This window comes from Coturnix japonica, chromosome 9 (genome assembly GCF_054131305.1).
Source record: "Coturnix japonica strain WE chromosome 9, WE-NBRP24, whole genome shotgun sequence".
Classification (NCBI taxonomy): domain Eukaryota; kingdom Metazoa; phylum Chordata; class Aves; order Galliformes; family Phasianidae; genus Coturnix; species Coturnix japonica.
The window spans coordinates 8,273,495-8,295,675 of NC_140671.1; the positions used below are offsets into that span (position 1 = coordinate 8,273,495).

At 51.8% G+C, this 22,181-nt stretch overlaps 3 protein-coding genes and 1 long non-coding RNA gene across 6 annotated transcripts in view; 1 reads left to right on the plus strand and 3 right to left on the minus strand.

Moving 5' to 3' along the window:
• Positions 1-540: 540 nt before the first annotated feature.
• UNC119B (unc-119 lipid binding chaperone B) lies at positions 541-5,565 on the minus strand. The gene is made up of 5 exons (XM_015878170.2): positions 5,302-5,565; positions 4,778-4,891; positions 4,200-4,311; positions 3,799-3,971; positions 541-2,974 (listed from the first exon to the last, which is right to left on the minus strand). The coding sequence occupies exons 1-5, from the start codon at positions 5,504-5,506 to the stop codon at positions 2,862-2,864; spliced, it is 717 nt and encodes a 238-aa protein (XP_015733656.2). The 5' UTR covers positions 5,507-5,565; the 3' UTR covers positions 541-2,861.
• Positions 5,566-5,773: 208 nt separating this feature from the next.
• Positions 5,774-16,009, minus strand: MLEC (malectin). Its single transcript, XM_015878171.3, has 5 exons — positions 15,718-16,009; positions 12,819-12,997; positions 11,299-11,475; positions 11,083-11,140; positions 5,774-10,609 (listed from the first exon to the last, which is right to left on the minus strand). The coding sequence occupies exons 1-5, from the start codon at positions 15,968-15,970 to the stop codon at positions 10,380-10,382; spliced, it is 897 nt and encodes a 298-aa protein (XP_015733657.1). The 5' UTR covers positions 15,971-16,009; the 3' UTR covers positions 5,774-10,379.
• A 1,734-nt stretch (positions 16,010-17,743) lies between these two features.
• The window catches only part of CABP1 (calcium binding protein 1), a 33,839-nt gene continuing 29,401 nt past the window's right edge, over positions 17,744-22,181 (minus strand). For all 3 annotated transcript variants that reach the window (XM_032447795.2, XM_085556179.1, XM_085556180.1), the window contains 4 exons: positions 21,719-21,862; positions 20,403-20,512; positions 19,857-20,004; positions 17,744-18,364 (listed from right to left, as the gene is read on the minus strand). In XM_032447795.2, coding sequence (XP_032303686.2) covers positions 18,339-18,364; positions 19,857-20,004; positions 20,403-20,512; positions 21,719-21,862 — 428 coding nt within the window. In that variant the 3' untranslated portion in view covers positions 17,744-18,338. The remainder of the gene's footprint in view (positions 18,365-19,856; positions 20,005-20,402; positions 20,513-21,718; positions 21,863-22,181) is intronic.
• LOC146759670 (uncharacterized) lies at positions 18,364-22,162 on the plus strand. The gene is made up of 2 exons (XR_014949208.1): positions 18,364-18,543; positions 19,751-22,162. It is a non-coding gene; the product is annotated as an uncharacterized LOC146759670 (long non-coding RNA).

Below are 22,181 nucleotides of genomic sequence, written 5' to 3' on the forward strand. Positions count from 1 at the left end.
CGCAGCGCTGTTCCCTGTGCTGCCATAGAACTGATGCTGCTCCCTGTGCTGCTGTAGTACCGCAGTTGGTCCCTGCACTGTTATCACAGCACGGTACGATCCCAGCCCTGTGACCTCACACACTCACACACTGCCCGGCTTTCGGCACCCACCAGGTCAGCACTCAGCTCACACACAAGGTCCCATGGGCCTCCCCCCATCTCCCCATGTGGGCAGCTCTGACCCATCCCTACAGCACCACATCGCACCCAGCTGAAGGAAGATGCTCCATAGGGTCACACTGACCACAGACACCATCCCTGCCACAGGGATGAGGTTGGCAATCCCAGACGCTGTGCTTACAATCAGCCTTTTTAGTGCCTCTTTTAGGGCCTTTTCCCTGCAGCATGTTTGTGGGCAAAGATGTGGCAGAGCAAACAGCTCCCAGGAGCTGAGGGGTGCCAGCAGGACCTGCACAACCCCCACTTTTCCTCCAGCCTTCCTTTCCTTATTGCTGAATAGATGATGCATTCACAAATGGAGAAGCTCCTCTGGCAATGGTCTGTCTCCATGTTAAATATCTTTACTCAGTGATATAGAAAACGGACGGGAATTGTCACATTCGTAAGAAAAGCAGGAGGTCACTTCATACAGAAAGGTAAAAGGAACATTTAAAGGCACCTAGATTTATACTACATACAAATTCACCTCAATATGCTAAAACGGCCTGGGAACACCCAGCAGCCTCTTCCGACCTGACCCTGAGTATCTCACAGTGCTGCAGGATGGCAATCACACTGCCAGGCTGCTCTGCCTTATTGCAAGCACCGCCCATTCCTGCAGCACAACCCCCCATTGCCAGCACAGCACGGGGCCATCTGGAGGCAGTCACTTGAGCTCCACCTCACCAGCAGCTTCCCTAATTCTGAATCAAGCAATGGAACTGCCCAAGTGCCCCTGGAGATGCTGGAAGGGACCGAATGGAGCAGCGCTGTCCTTCATCTCCCAGCCGCGCACACCTCGTCCCTCCGCATTCCCGAGCCATTTGTTGTGGTTGCTGATGATTAATGCTCCACCCGAGCAAGTCGTTTGTTGTGGTTAATCGTAATTAAAATCCTTCCCAAAAGCTGGAGATTCTTTCAGGACTGCCACCCACACACTCTCACTGCTTACCTCTGATCCTCCACACCAAACCAACATTGTTCATCTGCGAGGTGAAGGCAGTGGCTTCCTATTGCTATCTACGCATTAACAGGCTGCGGTGCCCACCTCTTTTAATCCTGCTGAGGCATAATCTACACTGAATCATGCTGTATCTGCTGAGAGTTGGTTCTCAGCTCTCTAGGGGAACAAGCAGAACTAACACTAGCCAAAGACTCGGGCCCAGACACAACTTAGCTCCCATATGCAGCAGAGGGTCAGCTCAGGGAGGGGATGCAAACCATCCTCATCTTGAGCCAGCAAAATACACAGGAAAGGGTGTTCCTAGCTGAGATCCTGCAGGGTCAGAGCTGGATGCCAGCATGGCTGCTGGGAGGATGGGGTCTCCACTTCCCAAGGCAATTTGCTACTTCTCATCACCAGATCCCAAAGCGCTGCTGCAAAAGACACCCTTTGGTCCGGCAGAAACTAAATCAGAAGAACTTCCTGAAACATAAATAAGCAACTAAGGATACAAAGCAGATCTCAAACGATTAAGAAGAATCATATTAATTCTCACAGTTTGGTCATTAAGAATCCCACTCTGTAACACTGAATAATTTGACCTGGGAAGGTTTTAGCTGCTAGTACCTCAACTGAAAGAAAGCAAGTGAGCTGGTGACACCACCATCTCTCCTTCCAGCACCTCTGACAGCCAGGTTTAAAACATCATGAAGTACACAGAGATTGAAGCCTAGGAAGCTCTGCTCCCTACATGTTTTTCAAGTGATTTTCCACGTTCTCCCTTCTTCTGAAATCCCCCCTCCACCCCAACTAGGCTGACAATGTGCTGTCAGTCCAAAACCAATATATTCTGTAGCAAAAGCCAAAAATCCTACACAAAGGGAAGCAGTAGAAATGAGAAATGATAAATACACTGAGATTAACTTCAGCTCCAAGGCTGACCCTTGAGCTCAGCAATTTGCATGAAAAAGCTCAAACAGAAATGCTGTAGGAATGACTAAATGATCAACGTGGATAAAGTCCCTTTGTTCTCCCACTGCGAACCTCCAGTGATATCTCTGGTAAAACACAGATTAAGCCATTCCCAAGAGCAGCTCAAATCCCTGGAGGGGGGAAGAGAAGATTCCTGCACAACTCAGAAGCTGAATTAGTCTCTTACTTTATCTTTCCCACTGGAGAATACCGGAATGCACCCTAGAAAGCTATCTCACCCATGCTACAAACTAAGCTGCTAGGCACCAAAGAGATGATCTATCCAACTGAAGAAGAGATCTGCTTTTCAGGTGTCACTGGCTACCTGAAGGCAGCAAATTTTACTGCTAAGAAATAGCTTACCCAAATAATTTGACCTCTTGGAAGAGGGCAGTCACCCAATAGGTGAAACATCAGGAGCACCAGAAGTGCAACCTAAGCTATAAAAATTGTAACAGCAATAATTTTCTAATAGTGCCTCTGGTCCATAATCTAACCAGGGTACCAGAAAGTATCCGGAAATGGAGAATGACAGAGGCTGGATCTGTCACGAGTGTTGGATAGTGAAGCGCTGCAGGGAGGTTTCCTTTACTCTTGCGAGTTGTCTTCTTTGCTTCCTGTGCTCAGCCTCATGCAAGAAGAAAAGGTTTGACAGGAAGCCTTGTTGCATGAGAGAGCAAGTCCAGTCCAGTCCTGGACATCTGGAATGGTTAATGGCAGCACAGCTTCCAGCAGCCATATCATGATTACTGTCCTCCATTGTAAGCATAATCGGCCTTGTTGTGCATTATCAACTTGTTGTCCACAAAGTAAAAGCTGTCTGAGCGGGTCTCGTATGGGTTTTCAACCATCAGACGGACTGTGAAAGAGAAAGCTCGATTACATTCAGAAGCCTGTCAAACTGCTGGGCAGCGCGGTCAGAACAAAAAGGACACTCTGTGGGATGCACCAGGCTGACGCCCTGCCCTGTCCAAGAGAAGCAAACAGATCGGCTGGGCACACATTAAAAGCTCTGGTGTGCCCTACCTTTACTTCCTATTCACAGGACACGCATGGTCAAAAGCAAACAGAGGTGGAGCAGTCTCACATCAGACATAGAAACTGTCAAAGCCACCACTAGAGCAAAGCAGAAATCATTGTCTGAAAGCAGAGAGGTTGCAATCTGTAAATAAAAGGAAGCAGCTGCACTCACTACTGGTACACAGGAGAGGTACAAACCCTGCACCCAGGCAGCCACAGAAAGGCCCGTGTGCTCTGCTCAATCCACCCCGAGGGCAAACATACCCTGCGCAATGCATATTTGCAGAGGTCTTGGTAGGCTCAAAAATACATCTCTCAAGAGAAAAACCAGTTCTGCTTCAAAGCTAGAGGCTCAACACCTACAAATCAAGTGCTGAAAACAGACACGTGACTGCTAAGAGAACCCTTTTCCAGGGTTTTGTTATCTTCTGGACTGCACTGTTAGGCACTGGGGATGGCAGCCTGTAACTGGACAATGCAGGCTGCCTTAGGCTTTCATTTCTAAGATGGATAATCTGCAGCACAGGTCTGTGATTTGGGATTAAACACATCTTAAATCAGCTTAATCCCATCCCTCCATCCCTGTCACGATTTTTTGCACAAGTAGAAGGAGAAAGAAAATGAGCATATCCGCACAGCCTGCTGTGGAAAGGAAATACTTACTGAGATCTTCTGAGAGCTGAGGGAATTCATAGATGTGCTCACATGTGTTCCTGCTACTGGGGATGCAGAAGCCAAAGTCAAAGTCAAAGTTCTTCAGCAAGCGATCTCGGAAGTAATGCCTCTCAATCATTCGGAAGTTTGACACCGGCTTTTCTCCCACTGTAAATTCCACTCTGTAAGCAAAAAGTAGGAAAAGACAGGTAAGAAAACCTTATCTTCTTACTGTGAAGAACAGAGCCTTGGATCTGAAACTACACAAGAACACAACAGACCGTTCCAGACAAATACTTAACATAGGGTACGATGAGTTCTCTCAAGTCCTTGACTCTAACTACAAGCTGATCAGCGGCACCACATAAACACCTGATTCTCCCCTCAGACGTCTGTGAACTCATACTCACGTTGCACCAACAGTCCGAAGACGAAGAAATGCCGGGGTGAACTGGTAACGAACAAAGCGGCCCGCACTGCTGTCCAGCTCACTGCTGTCATCTTCATCCTCATTGTCTTGCTCTAGAAAATGCACCAGCTCAGAATTACTCTGCCAACACGTGTAAGGTAATACTGGCTGGCGGACAGGACAAGCCTGCCATTAGTTGGGCCCGGAATGCAAAGGAATTGGTCATACAGTTGTACCAGCACTGAGAAACAGATCAGCCTCAGCAGCCCAGGTGCTACAACCACCTGCAGCTTCACCAGACATCCAAGGAAGAAGACCCGTGACCCGGCCACTAACAAGGCAAGCTCTGCAGCTGGCAGCATCCCCCCACCGCACCACATGCATGTTTTTATGGCACAACTTGGAAGTTCCCCACGAAAGGTAAAACTCAGCCCCGTGCTCTGGGATGTGCTCAGCCGCCAGGACATGCTGGCAGAGCTCCCAGCTCTGTGCACAGTCCAGCCCGGCAGGCAGCACCGCACACAGCACCGCACACACACAGCACCGCACACACACAGCACCGCACACAGCACCGCACACCTGCAGCCGATGGCTTGGCGATTTCAAACAGCACCGTCCCCGTCTCCAGGTCTCGGATCTTGAACCTGGTGAAGTCGATGTTATAAATGTTGTCCTCGGGTTTGCACAAATAGTCTGGAAGAAAACACGGAGGAACGATGCAAAAGAGCAACTACGAAGGACTCGTTACTATTTCCGACCATCCCCGGCCCTGTAAGATGCGAGGAAGGCACGAAAGCGCGATGTGTGCGGAGCGAGAAGGGGAAGGGTGGGGACAGGAAAGCGGAGCGCGGCGTCCGAAGGGGGGGAAAGAAACCACCCAACTTTCCGAAAGCGGCAGCGCCCCAAGGGATGCACGGCCCCAGGACCGGGACCGGGCAGCGCCCAGCGCCAGAGCACAGCACCACAGCACAGCACAGCACTAGAGCCCAGCACCACAGCACAGCACAGCACAGCACAGCACCACAGCACCACAGCACTAGAGCCCAGCGCCCGCCGCGGCCTCCCAGTGCGCCCGGGCTCCCCCCGCCTCGCCCCGCGCTCACTCTCCGTCACCCGGCACAGCCCCAGGACGTGCTCGGGCCGGACGGTCTCCAGCTCCAGCAGTTCGGATTCGGTCCACGGCGCTCCGGGCCGCGCTGCCGCGTCCGCCGACCCGCTTCGTCCCCGCAGGCGGCTCAGGGCCCCCCCGCTCCCCGGCGGCGGCTTCTTGTCGGGTCCCGCCGCCGCCCGCGCTCTGGAGCCGCTCATCGCCCCGCCGCCGCCGCCAAGATGGCCGCCGCCTCCCGCCGTAGCTATGGGAGCGGGGGGCGGCGCCGCGCGGGTCAGAGGGTGCGGGCGTTGCTGGGCGACGGCGGGATGGACGCGGGGCGGCACCGGGACCCGGCACCGACAGCGCGGATCCGGTTCGTTATTCGCCGGTCGGAGCAGGAGGTGCCACAACATCCCGTCCGACCGCCGCGGGGAAACAACACTGAAGGAGGGAAGTACTGCTCTCGTTCATTAACTATCTTCTTCTTTTTTTTTTAATATATTTTTTTATTTTTGTATTTTTAAATAAAGCACTTTTTTGGGAAGAAAAAAAATAATCATCATCAGAACGTACGGAGAAGCTGCAGCAGACCCACCGCTCAGCCTGGGCACGGCACCGCCTCGTCCCTCCCCCCCCCCAGCTCCAAAAATAGTATTTAATACACAGCGAGAAACTCTGAGCAAGACAGAGTCCTGGAAGACATGGACCTGCGTGCAGACAGCGCTCACAGCCCGCAGCACCGAGCACAGACCCGCTCACAACAAGCACAACATACACGGCCCGATGGACGCAGCCACGGCCCCACACAGCAGCTCCATCCCCACATAACAGCTCCATCCCCACATAACAGCTCCATCCTGAGCCGGGTGGGAGCGGCCGGAGAGGACGGACTGGTGGAACCAGCTGCCGGTGAACGAAAATGAAAAGCATCCTTGAATCGCATGACTTTGGCATTTGTTGTGGAGGTGCAGAAGCGCCGGTAGGTGAATGAGCTCGTTGCTGGCACAGCTCCCACGTTTCCCTCCCCACTACGAGCACTTGGAGCAGGCAGATCGCTCCCACACTGAAGCACCAAACGGAGCCCGAAGCGCTCAGTACTTCACTCAGAATGAGGCTCACACGGAGCTGAAAGCTGCTCTGCTGGTCCCTCTCCCTCCTGCTGCTGTTTTCCATCAACAAAGGGCCTGCTCAGCCAGGCTTCCAACACACCCTGGCTGTCGCCATCTCACTTCAATGCAAAGGCCAAGGGACACCAATGGGCCTCTGCTCTTGGGGCAGGGGAAGCCCTCAGCAGCTGACCCCAGCCACGCTCTGCAGGCAGAAGCCACGAGCACTAAAGGATGACCAGGACACAGCCACAACTCACTGCTCTGAGCTGCACAGACACACGGGCACCAGACTATCTAGGAGCTCCCCATCCCGCCTTCAGGCGATTCCCGGGGTGGATGAGACCTCGAAGAGCTCTTCCAGTTCTTCTATCTCCTGCTACGCTTTTTTCCCATTGACTTGGAGGGCTGGAACCAAAGGTTCTTGCTCACAGTTCTGTGCTTCAAGCTGTGACCTCCAGAGCTGGCATGAAGGGACAGTGAGCCAGCCTGCAGCTGGTTACATGGGCAGGGAACGTCTGTCCCTTGGGCAAAAAGCACCACCACAACATGGAGGCTCTTTAAAAAGAAAGAAGAAAAAAAAAGAAAAAAAGAAAAAAAAGAAGCTTCTTCAACTGGACTTTTATTCAAAGCCCGACACAAAGGCACCAAAAAGATGGGAATTCATTTGGCTTCCTGCTCCCTGCCACCTGGGATACTGCAAAGGGTCCGAGCTGCTGTTGCAGGTACACACAGACATGGAGATGATCTGCATGAAGGCAGCAAAGCATGAGCTGCGGGACAACTGCCAGCTGTGCCTCTGTGCCCCCAGGACAGAGCAGAGGGGCTGATAGTGCCCCAGCACTACCCTGGGGCTGGATCCAGGCCCCGAACAGCAGCATCGCCTCACCTTTACGATGGGGAAGCTTCATTCACTTGCCATACCTGCCCCTCTCTGCACAACTACTCCAACCACCGGGCCAGGCTGTTCTGGTCCTGCTTCCCACACTGCTGCACAGAGACACGTTCTACATTTGCCTGCTGAGCTCTGCAACAAAGCATAAAGAGCCTTATCTCTGATTGCCTTCAGTTAAACACTGCCTTGGACATTCCCTCAGTCACCCCTGCTGCAAAAATCACAGCCATCCCAAATGCTTCCTTCCCTGTATCAGGCCAGGTACTTTATCACACCCATCTGGCTGGCTGGCAGGTGCCAGACGATGACAAGGGAAGCCAGACTGTGTGTCCTCCCCATACTGTCACCCTGTGTCTCCACATGCTGTGTTTGATGGCTCTGTCTGAGCCAGCCCTGCCAGGAGAGGATGGACCAATAAAGAAAATCACTCGCATCATCGTAAGGGGTCAGAAACTCCCCAGGCACCTGGTGAGCTGGCTCACAAAAATGCATAAAGCCAGAGCCAGAACAACTGAGCTGAAGCCAGCGAGACTGAACCATTTCTACTCCATATTCCTATTCAAATGAGACAAATTCATTTGCACTGAGAGAAAGCAGAACACTACAGACCAAACCCTGCACAGCTTTGCTTTAGGGTGGCTGATGGCACCAATGAGGTCCCCTGCTTGGCAAGAGAGGCAGGGATAAAGTACCCTAAAAGAGCAGGGCACACCTACACACATAGCACTGTTCTCATGCTCTGCTGCACAGTGCAGAGATTACCAGGGGAGCCACAAGAAGCTAAGTAACTTCCTGCAGCAAAGATGCTAAAGCAAAAAAACCCACCAAAACAACCCAAAACCTACAAGGCCTGGAGGAGAACAGCTCCTTACAGAGAAGCCTGCTTTCAAATCCAGGTTCTTTGCTTAACAAATTAGGGCAGTTTATGCTTCTCAGACTGATAGAGATCTAAATGTCTCTATGCCCAGGTTAGAGCAATCCAAAAAACACCCGGGAATCTTTGCAGGCATTGCTACTGAACAAAACACAGCTCCTACCGAAGACTTGTATAAGCACTAGGATTCTAACAGCACCTAGAAGACAAAGCAAATAACTACAGTCTCACTGCCCTGTCAGCACTGGGTTTGCTCTTAAGATCTGCTCTTTCTGAAGTCTGCCTTCTCCTTCTAAGTGTGGTAGGGACTCTCTTGCATGAGTAGAAACAGCTGGTCTGGAGAAGCAATTGGAGAGAGGTTCAATTATTTGCTCTTTAGCACTCAGAATGGTGGTCAGGCCCATTGCAGTGATGTATGATACCAGAAACCCAGCCAAGGTTCAGTGCCACTGCTGCAGACGTCAGCACTGTGACACCTTGAGCTCCTGTTTCAGGGCCCACGATCTGACAGCTCATATCGCAGCTTGAGGGCTATGAAGAAGTAAAGGCTCCAGCTGCTCTGGCTGAGCAGAAAGGCTGCCCCTCAAATTCTGCTGCTCCTTCTCAGCTCAAAGAAAGGCTGAGCCACAGCACAGCATCAAACCTGAGAACAACTGCTAGGAAAACTCGGGTGCAGGAAGGAGCCGCAGCAGGGACACGTCTCAGAGCAGCTGTACCAGGAAGAGAGCACTTATAAGAACAAGACAGCGTGAGGTAAAGCTCACCAGGACTGAAAGTGACCTAGCCCCACCTGGCCTAAATCCTTCCCCCTCCTTGGCCACATCAGAGGCCAAGAGCATGGGAACCAGCTCCTCAAGATCAGCAACTCCAGACCAGACCATGCAGGGAGGGCTCAGACCACCAGTCAGGCACAGGCTCTACATGTGGAAGCAGAAGCCTCTAGCAGAAAAATCCCTGGGGGAAGGTGGGTGACCTGGCTCATCAGCCTGTCACCAAGCAACAGGGAAATCGATGGGCCTTGACTTCAGTGTTCTGCTTGATTTCAGTTCCCTGGAGAGCAACAAATCACCTTGTGCTATCATACTGAAATGTTGGATGTTTGCCCCTTGATATGTGGAAGGCTACAGCCTTCTGCTATGGGTAGATGCTAACCAGCTCTGCACTTCTCACTATTTCAGCCAGGTCTGGTCTGTTCAACAGGGAGTGAAAGCTCTCAGGAGCATCCCCAAGGTTGTTCCACTCTGTCCCATGTCACAGGGCAGCAGGGGAACTGATCGGTACTAAGCTCGAGGAACAAGGATCTCCTCATTAGGCCATTTGATTCTCTGCTTCTCCTGGTGGACAGGTCACTTGCTTAAAGGGGCAAAATAAGAAACTGGGCTTAAAATGAACCTTTTAAAATAAAACAATGCTAAAGGAAACAAAAGCCATCATCAGTACAGAAAACAAGTGCATCTGATCAGATGCAGATGTCAGCCTTTCTCAGGCTACAGCGGAATCCCTCTGCAATGGATCTAACATTACAATTGTCAGACTAGGAAAGTCTCTCCGAACTGGAGCAGCAAATCAGGCCAGATAAATTCCTCCTCTCCTGGCACAGTCTGCGCTCTTAGGAAGGGAAACATCCCCACAGAGACCGCGTGGCCAGCTGGAGCCTCGGTATCTTTATGCAGGTGAGTACCATACATCGTGCTGCACATTCAGGGAGATGCTGAAGAACCAGCCTTTGTTCTCCATAGTTACTAGTCACCCAACGGCATCACAACACTTCCACGCTCCTGGACAAAACGTGTACCCAGGCCTTGTCATAAGAACTGCTTCCCCTCTTAGGGAACTGTATTCCACCCAGCAAAGGCAGAGATCTTGCAGCACGCAGCTTTCTTTCAGTAAGGGATGTGGCCCAGGACTGCTACCATCAGCTTCCGATAGCCCAATACACATCCAGCCAGGACTCAGTTTGCTCTTGGATGCCCCAGGGAGGATCAGAGGCTGCACATGGTGCGACGGGGAAGGCAAGGGCCTTGCTGCTTGCTGGCAGGGGGAAGGTAAGCTTCTTCCTCTTACCTGGACCTGCTATTCATTCCAAATGAATCACCTTTTTTTTTCCATTTGTTTGTTTGTTTTCCTTAAATTATGAACAATACGGAGAAATTGAAAGCAACCGTGTTTGGTCCAACTCCTTCCCTCCCAGCCCCTTGGCTGATGCTCTGTAGGACTCACAACCGGCAGAGGCAGAAGAGGGTAGGAATGAAGACACCAAAGGCCACCAATATAGGGAACATGAGGCTGCTGTTGTCTGAGGCATAGGGGTTTGGTGTGCGTGGGCCTGACTGAACCCGGTTCTTATTTGCTTGTTTTTTAACGCTGGAGCCATCGTCATATTCATCCTCATCGTCGTCGTCCTCTTTTTTCTCCAGACCTGGGTGTGGCTGCAGCTTTGGAACATCTGTTGAACAAGAAGAAAAGTTACAAGGAGGCAGGATGTAACCCAGGAAACCTCCCTGTCCTCAGAAGTGAGTGAGGAAAACAAAGCTCCGAGGTAAGAAACGCCTAACTACTATCTAAAAGAATTCCATCAATGACTTGTTTGCAGGACTGCTGCTGACACACAAAGCCAAAGAGAATCCATCTGCAGCTATAACTAAAGGCTGACCAGACATGCTCCTTTCTCTTCTACCCCCATTTGCAAGAAGTCTTGCTACTTATTATTCATGCAACTTATTCCGAAAATGACAGCTTTGTGCACTTACAGAGAAGGAGAGCTAAGACACCTTTCTTGTTCTGCACCCTGTGGGAACTTGCTGATAGAGAAACTGCCTTGGCAGAGGTAGGTCAGAAAGAACTATGATCTCATGGTCTGAGAAGCAGCAGGCTGATCTCCAAGGGGAAAGAGCCTTCTGGCTCAGAAACTGTGCTCACCTTCCACTGTTCCTTGCAGGATGTACAGGGCGCAGATTTTCGGATTGTCATAGTAGCCCTGGAGAAAGTGAAGATGGAAGTCAGTGCTGCAGCATAATTCAAGAAACAATCTCCCCAGCTACCACCACCTTCCCCACCCCCAGCACGCAGCTCATCACAGCTGGGAAAGGAAAGGGAAAAGGAAAATCAAGGCTGTGGCCAGCAAAGCCTCGTTACCTTCACAAACTCAATATGAAGCTTTCCTGTGAACGTGGAAACCTCTCCCTGGACACTCAGTTTTCCCTTTTTGATACTCATGGGAATGATCTCATCGTGAGCCGTGCTATGTCCAACTCTGTCAAAAATGTCCAGGTCCTTCACGACTACGTGGCCATTCAAGCGAACGTCAAACACCTTCAGGGTGCAAGAAACGACAGTGTCAGAACAGATTCAGGCATGTGACAGTTGAAAGGGGAAAACCAGAACACACTGCAGCATGCACTGTACCACCACACATTCTCCACTCCCTTGAGAAGGATTCAGAAGCCAAAACAGCTGGGTAATGACACTGAGGCCTTAATGTTGCTTTCAAATACCTTGAAATTCGCCTCTAGCTTCTAACATAATTCCTCTGCCTGCTGTTCAAAACTGAGGACAACACAATTCTGATCTGTTTTTCATCACTTCACAGCTTTCCACCTGCTGGCTGAGGAGCTGCTCCCACCACCCCAGGGAGGCTGTGGCACACCACACCCACAGACTGCAGGCATTTCTAACGAACAGCCTGGAGCAAAGCAGGGAACAGGAAACACACTGGTGAAGCTACTGACAGGATGCAGGGTTTGAAGGAGATGAAATGATCAACTGCTAAACCACATCTGAATTCAGAGTGAAAGTCCTCCTCGGGGCCTTAATGACTCAAACTTCACGCAGTACCTGGGGAATCCCAGCAGAACCCCATGAAGGAAGAAGAGCCAGAGATGTCTCAGCTCTTCAAGCTTAAACTGAGACTGTTTTTCACATCCTTTCTGTAAACCAGCCCCAAACGTTCTGTTCCCTGCAATGCTTCTCTGGCAGGATGGCAGTACAGTGTTTAAGAAGAGCTCTAAAGCAGCTGATAAAAGTGGGGGGAAAGCCAGACTGAAATACACATTTATCTCCCAGTTTATCACAGGGCGTTGGGTTCTTTGTGCTTTTGCTTCCACATCTTTACAAGAGGGATCTCAAGAGCAGGCAAGAATTATTTATCTCCAGAGAGCTTTGATGAGGGTTAAATTTAACTCTGTGCCTGCAGTGTCATTTTGAACCATTATCAACAGTTATTGCACTCGTAAATTCCCTTGTTGTTTCAGTAGCTTACTTAACCTAGATCACTTCCCTGATTCAGTATGTGCAATACTTGCTCCAACACAGGCATGCAGTTGCATCAGACACAAGCAGCCAGGGAAATGGCAAGAACACTCCTCAAACACAGCACAACCTAAACAGACTATAAAAGTCCAATCCTATTTGTGTGGTGTAGCACATGTTTGTTTGAACACTCTTTTAATGAAGTTTTACAGGACAAATGTGCACCTGCCATGTGGAAAAGGATTCCGTGCATCAAACCTTGTAGGAGCTCTACAGATGAAGATAACCTGGTGTCTCACTTCACTTTCTCCATGCAATGCATAAAAAACAGCAGAGGCAACCCGGGCACACACAGCTTTAACCATCAAAGAGAGGAAAGCTCGGAGTGGCACAGAGCTGTCGCTCACCTTCTGCTGAGACTGTGCAAAATAAACCTCTGCAAACTTCAGCACCAACACGTAGTCGCCCTCTTCTTTGATGGGAACTTCATAGCCAAAGGTTTCCTCGTTGTAACGCTCTGTCTGGTACAGGATCTGATCTTCTGCATTGGACCGCAGGATCGGCAGTTTCATACCATAGTCAGAAGCTGTATTTCAAGCACAAAACAGTGAGAGGAATGGTTAATTTCTGAGGAACATGAAGAGATGCTTTATTTACTCTTAAGTGCTCAACTGCCCCAGTGAGGCTTATTCTCACTCCTTGCTCTGGTCAGGCACTACTGGAACAGAAGCAGCCAAAATCCTTGAACTCGGGTCCAGCAGAAAAACGGGTCAGGACCTGCTGCAGTCCCAGGGACAAAACTCACTCACACAGTTCCAAAAAGAAGAGCTGGTTTCACAAACAGGGCACAGAGCCCAAAGACTTGGCCCCAGACTCCTGCTTCAAAGAGAAAGCACGCCTAGAATATTTTTACAACGTTTTCAAAGCATAAACTCCTAGTACAGAACCTAAGCAGTCACTTTAGGACTGAGTAGAGCCATTCATTCAGCAGGTTTGAAGTTAGCAGGCAGTGGCATAAGGTTTTATAGACACACCCTCCAGCAGCAAAGACCTGGAGGAGGGCAGGAGGGTGAAAAGAGGCAGATAAGACTCACAAAGCCCTTTCTTCTCACCAAGGCAGGCAGTGCATGTCAGCTTGAAGAAGGAAGCATGGAAAGTACATCAAGGTTTCAACAAGAGTAGCTCCATCTCACAGCCACTCAGAACAGCCCCCTCAGAAGGGCTCAAACAACAAAACCAATAAGTGAGAAAACAACAAAAATCAGAACATTTGCTGCTTCTTGCTCCCTGCATCACCACTTCTTGAGCAGCTCTCAGGAGCTCTAACCCTGACTTGGTGCTCTGCTGTGTTACTGTGCAAGTGCAAACTGATGTGTGCCTTGAGAGCTCAGAACAGGATAACGCCTCAGCAATGCAGCAGGAAGGTCGGTGGGCACCCAAAGCCACTGGCACCTCAGCCAGCAGAAGCTGACCCAGACCAAGTTATCTGCTGACACTTGCCACTTCCACCCCTGTTTCCAAGGGAACAGACACTGCGTTGGCCAAGACAAAGCAAGAACTTCTAACCCAGAACATATTGCCAAAGATGGAGCCAATGCAAACGAGCAAGAGGAAATTAATGCCAGTTCTGCATCTCCTGTTTCACACGCAGCTACTCAGGCAATATTACATGCTGCTGCTCTTTGCCACTCAAAGCAGGGCACAAAGACTGCAGGCTCTAATCAGCAGAAATACAGAGGGTGAAAAGTTGAACCTGTCCTCCCACACAGACATCTCCGGCCAGATAGAGATTACAGCACTCACAAACCAAGGGTTGCACAGAAGTCAGCTCCTATCAGAGGAAAGCCCGTGTGTAAGGGAAGTCCATTAATAGCCAAGAAGGTAACTGGAGAGGAAGAGCTGTCACCCATGACACAGCCATGAAAGTGAGCTTGATTTCCCAGTGCAGTAGGTGTGCTCAGAGGCAGCTCACCAAGAGACAAGTGCACGCATTACGGACACATAATTGCTTTCAGCACATCCTGTTCCTCAGGGCTCAGCATCTGGACTGAGGCTCGAAAAGCCCAGAGGTGAAGTGCTGCTCCACATGGTTCCCTCCCAGCCCGCCACGTACTCCCAGTCAGCCATTACACGCCGATCTACAGAGAGAAGCCTGGCACCAAGCAAACAATTGTGCAATAAAAAGCCATTGAAGGAAATGCACTTAATAGCTCAAAGGGGTAAAGTCTTCTCGGCTGTGCCTGGCACCGCTGGTTAGAGCAGGATTACTGACAGAGAAATGAGTCCACCAGGACATTCTCCTTCTGGTCACACACAAGAGGTGTGTGGGAGGAGCTGACCCACACTGACCAGCACAGGAGGGCACGGGGTGAGAAACTAAGAGCCTGTATGAATAAGTGAAGATGTATGAAGATGTGAGCTCTGCCTGCACGACATGCAGAGGGCTCACTGTGCAACACGATGAGGTCCAGGGTACAGGGCAGCCCTGACACACACACACAGTGAACAAACAGCTCTCAGCGCTGCTGCACTCACCTGTAAGTGGCAGCAGGAGCAGCTCAGCACAGAGCGCCCTGCAATGCGTTCATAAATGGACTGAAATGTGGTGTGCAGATTATGAGAAACGGGCAAAACTCAGACACTGTGGGGGGCGTCGGGGGAAGCACGGCAAGATAACCCACGTGTAAATGGAACAGCAGCTGCTCACAGACAGGAGCCTTCAGCGATTCGGGAGCTGCAGCAGCTGAGAACGGCCGCTCTGCTCCGTGCCCCAGCGCTGGGACTGACACGGAGCTGCAGGACAGAGCCCGCTCCGAGCTCCCTGCGAGCAGTGCGGGCTGGCAGAGCTCGCTGTGGAAACTGGGGTCTTGCAGTGGAAAAAAAGGCGAACGGGAGCCAGGAGGAGGTTTGGCCGCATGAGCGGTCACGTCACCTCCCAGCGAAATTCCACTCCACGAGCAGCGGGCAGGAGGAGCAGAGCAGCACCGCACAGAGCAGCACCGCACAGAGCAGCACCGCACAGAGCAGCACCGCACACAGCAGCACCGCACACAGCAGCACCGCACAGAGCAGCACCGCACAGAGCAGCACCGCACAGAGCAGCACCGAGCAGCGCCCGGCGGCCCCGCATCCCGCAGGCCGCTCCCCCCCGGCCGTCATTGCCGGCCCCGCAGTGACACGGCCGGGCCCGGAGCGCGGGGCAGCGCCGCAGGACGCGGCTCCGGACGGCGCCGTTACGGCCGGGCCCCGCCGCCCCCACCTCCATCCCGGTGCAGCCCCGGGCCCGGCGGTTCCCCCCGGTCTCACCTCGGCCCACGCGTCCCTCGAGCGGGTCCTTGCGGAAGTGGATGCCGTTCACGTCCACATGGGCATCGCCGCCCGCGTTGACGGCCCACACGACGCTGTCGGCCAGGCCGCCCGCCGCGCCCCGCAGCAGCGCGGACCCCAGCAGCACCAGCACCGGTAGTACCGACACCGGCAGTACCGGCGGTCCCGGTACCAGCCCCCGCAGTCCCCGCAGTCCCGGCAGCGCCGCCCGGCTCGTCCCGGCTCGCACCATGTCGGGCTCCAGGCGCTGTCCCGCCGCCCGCCCCTTCCTGCCGCCGCCGGGGGGCGCTCTAACCCGCTGCCGGGGCGGGCTGCTCAGCGACCAATCAGCAAACGGAGAATGGAATATTAAACATCGGGCCGCTCCCTATTGGAGCTTTGTCTGAGTAGTCACGAACCGCGCGACCAATGGGGAGCGGGAGCGGGAGCGCGGCCCGGCGGGAGGCGGGGATGGAGGCGGGGGCGGGAGCGGAGCTGAGAGCGCTGCTGTGTGGGGAGCGGGGCCGACAGCGGGACGGGAGGAGCCCGGGAGTACAGCGGGGGTACAGCGGGGGTACAGCGGGAGCACAGCGGGAGCACAGCGGGCCGGTACCGGCTCTACCGGGAAGAAAAGCGGCGGCACCAACCGGAGCGGCAGCAGGAAACAGGCGCCGAGCGGGACCGCGGAGCGACCGGCCCCCACAGCGCTGAGGAGACTGAGGAGCAGCACCGCACGCTGCGCTCCGCCAATCGCTGCGCTCCGCCAATCGCTGCGCTCCGCCAATCGCTGCGCTCCGCCAATCGCTGCGCTCCGCCAATCGCTGCGCTCCGCCAATCGCTGCGCTCCGCCAATCGCTGCGCTCCGCCAATCGCTGCGCTCCACAGCGCCACGGCGCCAAGCATTGTGGGATGGCGGCGGGAAGAGGGAGCGGGGCGGGTTACCGGGCAACGGCGGGGGGGATGGAGAGGAGAGAGAGGGACGGGGGGGGGGGGGGGGGTTAGGGTTAGGGTTAGGGTTAGGGTTAGAGTTAGAGTTAGAGTTAGGGTTAGGGTTAGGGTTAGTATTCCAGGCCAACTGCTGGGGGCCTGTGTGCCTGCAGGGCCCCTCATGTCTGGCGCTGTGTGGAAGCTCCGTGATGGTTTGAGATGAGAGCAGGGTGATCCCTGTTATGGCCCTACCAGCACAGAGAGTAACAAAACTCCCTGCGTCCGACCCATTGCCAGCACTGGGATACCGGCTGTTACTGCGTTTGTTGGCACAGCAACAGGAAAGCAGAAAATCCCCCTTTGGGGGGTGGGTTTGTGGACCCTGCTGATGTGAGAGGGGACTTGGGAAGCGAGAGCTCTGTGATGAAGAAAGCAGGAGGGTATCAGTCCTCATCTCCAGTGTGGAGGAAGCAGGCAGAGGGGAAACGGCTCCCAGTTGTACTGAGAAGCCTATAGCAATGGTGATGCCTTGTGAAGCCAAGCAGGAATTCATCCTGGTGACTCACGACAGAGGGAAAAAGGATAACTGCAGGTCCTGTGGGGTAGGAAAAGAGAGCAGGGGGTTGTGAGCAGCCGGGGAAAGGATGAGGGCAAGGACTGGTGTGTGTGGAAGCAGCAGGTGGGGTGTGGAAGCTGCTCTCCTGGTCACTGCAGCAGACATGCAGGATTCTCGAGTCCATGGGGTTCATGGCCAACCCTCAGCACCAACAGCTACAACACAGGCCCTGCAGTGCAGTGCCTCACTGTGACAGTCAGGTTTGAAATGGTCCAAAAATGGGAGGGTAGATCCGGCTGCCTCACCTGGTGCCTTTCACCTGCTGCTCCTCACCCTGGGGCTGCAGCAGCTCTCACTTGCCCCCTTGAGAGCAGGCTGGGGTGGGGGACAGCAAACCCACCTTCAGGCTTCATGGCTGGCAGGACCCCCGTCCCACAGCCAGCACAGGCCCTGAATCCCAGCACATGTACCAGGGTGTGTATCTGCCACAGCCCTTCCCCCCAGCCCCACCACTGCCTCTCACACGGACATCCAGGCTCCACATCATTTCAGCGTGCATATTTATCGCTTTCCCCCCACAAGACATGTATTTGAATTCACTTTTGGTAAACATAACCACGGGAGATGCAAATTTGTGCCTAGGAAGCATAAATAACTCCACACAGATAGACACACACACATAGACAGCAAACACAGACAGGGTTCACCAAGGGAAACCAAGAAGTGCAGAGCACGCCCTGAGGCTGCCACCAGTTCCAATGGCTTTGCTAATCCACCGAGCCAAGAGGATTCCTCCTGCTCTTGCTTTGCAGCAGCTGGTGGGAAAACAAAGCTGGGGAGGAGGAGTCTAAAGTTGTGAATAACCCATGAAAGCATCATGGCAATTCCTGGCTCTGCAGTTTCCTGCAATCATCTCAAAGGAATGGTTCCAGTTGTAGGAAGTTGTAAGTCTTTCACAGTGTGAAAGGGTGGAGGGGCACGGGGACCACCGCGAGGGAGGAGCAGCAGGTCATCTTGCAATGTCCCATTTGCAGCCAGCCGATAAACCTTCGTGTGGGAACATCGGGGCTAGATGCTCCATCTAGGTCCTCTTCTGCCCTCTCTAAGGTGCTGATTTTTCTTTAGCTGAGAATAACCTTCAGCGGGACATCATGCGAACAAACTCTGCAACCAACAAGAAAAGACAGCCCTGAAGCAGCAAACATCCACGGTCCCCAGCCCAGCCCTCGTTCCCTGCTGTGGCCATGGTGACAATGGGGCTCCGTGTGCTACCAGCAGGTCAGCACCATTCCATGACTGGCCCCGAGGAGCTCACACAAAATGGGCCTTAATCCTTGTGCGAGGTGAAGTAACATGATCCCTCCAGCAGGGCAGTTCATTTCCTCGGATCCTTCCCCCTGCACAGCCTTGTTTGCACAAGCAACTCCCTGCAACCAATTACTGCAAACGTTACCTCCCTGCACTGTAATTGCAGAGCACGCTGGCTTGTAGCCTTGGGATGACAGCACAAGTTCTTAGCGAGCCCACCAACTGCAGCAGACCCAGTAATATTTTGGTAGGAACCAGTATTTATTTGTAGAGAAAAGTTTGCTTTGATGGATCGCTTGTTTTTGGAGATACAGATTAACTGGAAGGATACCCTGGATCTATTTCTTCACCAGCCTGCAGCTTCTGAAGTCAATTACAAGAGTTAAAATTGAGTGCAGATGCCATCAAATATAAATGTGTTTTCATTCTACACTTGAACTGACCGGAAATTAATGACCACAAAGAGGAGGGCAGTGGAAATTACCCCCTTGGCTTCTCTTTTCCCACTGATGGAGCTGTCCTTTGACAACTAAAGCAGTAACTCACTGAGAAAATGATACCAGTGTTTCACGTATTTTAACTGTCTAACACAATTCAGCTGCGGGGAACAAGGAGAGCTACTGTCATGTAATCAGACAGTGTGTTAGAACAACTGCACTAGGAAAACAAGCAGCCTGCCATGTTCTTGTGCCTTCCAACTGTTATATATGCTTAACCATCTGATAATACCAACTGCTTTCCTTGCCAGGAACGCTGAGCTCTTATTAGCATCACTCCTGCCATGGCCAGGATGGTACCATAACCAACCTTACTCTTTCCAACTCCTCCTGGCATGGGAAGTGGGAGAAGACATGAATTCTCTCTAGGATTAAACATGACACTTCTAGGCCAGATATCTACAGTGTTAGTGACACATCCAGCATGTGACCAACTTCTGGCATCAAGGTACAGCAACAAAATCCCTATAAAGCCAGGCAGTACGGTGAGCCAGAGGAAATGAAGGGTGCAATGCAGTCTCCAAACCTCCTCACAGCTCTTGCAGCAGATTGAATGGAAAGAAAATGCCCCTAAAATGAAGTCTGGCACTGCGTATGAGCAGCAGAAGCCGTTTCTCTGTGACAGGACATATCTCTTCCTATGCTAGAACTGCAGAGACCTGACTGAAATAGTGAGCAGAACAAGAAGATACACAAACGAATCCTCAGCTGAGGAATTATTTCTTTTTTTTCCTTTATACTTCAGATATCTGGACCCAGAATGTGCAAATCTTCCTTTCTGCTTCCACCTCCAAGCTGAAGCTCTGACTCACACGATAGCAGATGGACAGGGAGCATTCAACCCTTCTCACCTTCAAAGTCAACACGCCCATCTCCATTCAGATCCACGTCCCGGATGATCTCTTCAATATCCCGATGTCCCACCTGCTGCCCTAGAAGCTTCTTCATGGCTTCTCGCAGCTCACTGGTGCTGATCTCCCCATCGCCATTAGTGTCAAACTGCAAGCACATGAAAAAAATACCAGCAGGGGAAATACAGTTAAGGGAAGTGGATCTTGCACTGGGTTGGACTTCATACTGCCCTATTTTCCCTGCATGCCTTTTGTGTCCCTCTTTTTCCTCCTTCGTGTTCCTTTTGGTCTGGATTCGGTCTGCCTTTTCTCCTCAGAAACCTCTCATCACTACTGTGTCTGCACCAGCTTTCCTCTTCCTTTCCTCAAGAGCTCCCTTATCTCAGTGTTTTTTTCTGCTCCTCCCTTGTTTCATGCCTGGCTTGGCTGTTTCTCAGTCTTCCACTCTGCTGCTCTCTCCTCCTCTTTTCTTCCCCTGTAGGTCTTCTCTCCTTCCTGTTTCCTGTCACTCACCTCTCTGGGGGCCACACGGTAAGAAGCACTCACCTCTCTGAAGGCATCACGGAGCTCTTTTACACCAATCATGTCTGCAGTTTCTGCCAGCAGCTTTGGTCCCATCAGCTCAACAAAATCTTCAAAATCCACATGGCCGCCCACTTGGGATAAGACGAAAGATTGTGTGTAAGAACTCCATTTGTTAGCCAAGCCAAGCAGACCCTTTGCACTTCAGTGCGCCCCAGAGGGCTTGGGTTCTCCCAGCAGCAAAGCACAGAAGGTGCAGCATAGTGGAAGGAAAAGCAAAGGTACTTCTACAGCGTCTTGTATTTCCTGGACTGTAGGACAGGCAGAATGAGGTCAAGCTACTTCATCCTATGCTGCCATGGATTGTCACATTCTTATGGCATCGTGCACCAAGAATCAAAGGCTTGATCCTACTACAGCTTATAGCAACCCTCTGCTGTACCTGTGCCAAAGGGTACAGCAAGGCCACAGCATGATATTCATGCATGGCGTGGGCAGTGCCATGAAGCAGTGTCTTGCTCCATTAGCTGTGGATAATATACGTCCAACTGTTTGTTCATCATATTTATCCCTTTTCTTGTTTGTCCTCTATCTGAAAGCTGGCAGTAACATTCTCTAGTTCCTAGTCACTTGAGTGCCATTAGCAATCAGCTGTTTTTTATGTGTTACAACTACTTCTGGACCCTTCTCTTTTCTATATAGGCCTATGTCAAAAGTAGCACACACGAAATAGTCCTTTTCCCACCTGGTGAAGGGTAACATCACCACAGACAGGTGGTGACACAAACCAGTGCTGAAAGACAAAGGGCACAAACGATCACAGTGGATCAGACACATTTTGCCTCGACTCCACCAGCACAGCTCAGATACCATCCACAGGCACACGGCCAATGCACAAACATCCAGAGCAGACTGAACAGCCCATCCACCACCCGTTCTGACCACAGCATCTCCATCTTCCCCATCTCCTCCTTTAGTGTGATGCCATCTGACATCAGCTTCAGTGAGATGACATCCACGAACTGTGCGCTAATGTCTGACTGTCCAAATCAAGGGCAGTTTTACACCTCACAGATGTAAGCACGGGGGACAGCTATTCCATACGCTGCTCACATCAAACACAGTCCAAACAGTCCATTCTTTTTGTAAGCCAAAAAAACCCAACACATCAAGTGCTTGGGACAACTGAACAGGGAGATGGTAGGGAGCAAAAAATGAGAATGAAAAAAGAGAGGGAAAGAAAAAGAGAAAAAAAAAAGGAATGGAAACAATGAGAGACTGAAGCAGCCCAAAGCAGTGACGTGGGGCACAGCAGCAGGAGATGGGTGGGAATTACTCACAGTTCATGTTGATCTGCTGGGAGAGTTCAATGAGCTCCATTTCAGTAGGCATGTAGCCCATGGTTCGCATGCAGTTCCCCAGGTCCCTGCAGTTAATAAACCCATCCTTGTCTTTATCAAACTCCTTAAAGGCTTCTCTCAACTCTGCAGGAGTGGATCCAAAAAGAATGATATCGTCAGTGACAGCCTGAAACACCTTTACCAAGAAACTTCCCCAGAAGCAGCACTTTACGAGGCCTGACTCTCCAAGATATCACATACTTTACTTTCCTAGCAGATATTCCTATGAAGCAGCAATGACTGGAGTAATGTTGAATTTCTATCAGCAACACTGCTGATCCATTCATTACAGGAAAGCAGACTCTGACTGCAGATGCTTTGATGTATTACAAACTGACCTCTCTTAAACTGCACTCCCAAAATAAACTGGAAGTACTAAGTTTTCCCATCCTTTACCCTGCAT

What these genes read in the sequence shown, in the direction of transcription:
- UNC119B (XM_015878170.2), bottom strand. Translation starts at nt 5,506, where the DNA reads ATGAGCGGCTCCAGAGCGCGGGCGGCGGCGGGACCCGACAAGAAGCCG. An exon ending in GCTGTGCCGGGTGACGGAGA is followed by an intron (nt 4,892 to 5,301) that starts GTGAGCGCGGGG and finishes GTTTTCTTCCAG; the next exon opens with ACTATTTGTGCAAACCCGAG. An exon ending in CTTCGGACTGTTGGTGCAAC is followed by an intron (nt 3,972 to 4,199) that starts GTGAGTATGAGT and finishes TTTTGCTTACAG; the next exon opens with AGTGGAATTTACAGTGGGAG.
- MLEC (XM_015878171.3), bottom strand. Translation starts at nt 15,970, where the DNA reads ATGGTGCGAGCCGGGACGAGCCGGGCGGCGCTGCCGGGACTGCGGGGA. An exon ending in CGAGGGACGCGTGGGCCGAG is followed by an intron (nt 12,998 to 15,717) that starts GTGAGACCGGGG and finishes CTTGAAATACAG; the next exon opens with CTTCTGACTATGGTATGAAA. An exon ending in CCTGCAAGGAACAGTGGAAG is followed by an intron (nt 10,610 to 11,082) that starts GTGAGCACAGTT and finishes CTTGTTCAACAG; the next exon opens with ATGTTCCAAAGCTGCAGCCA.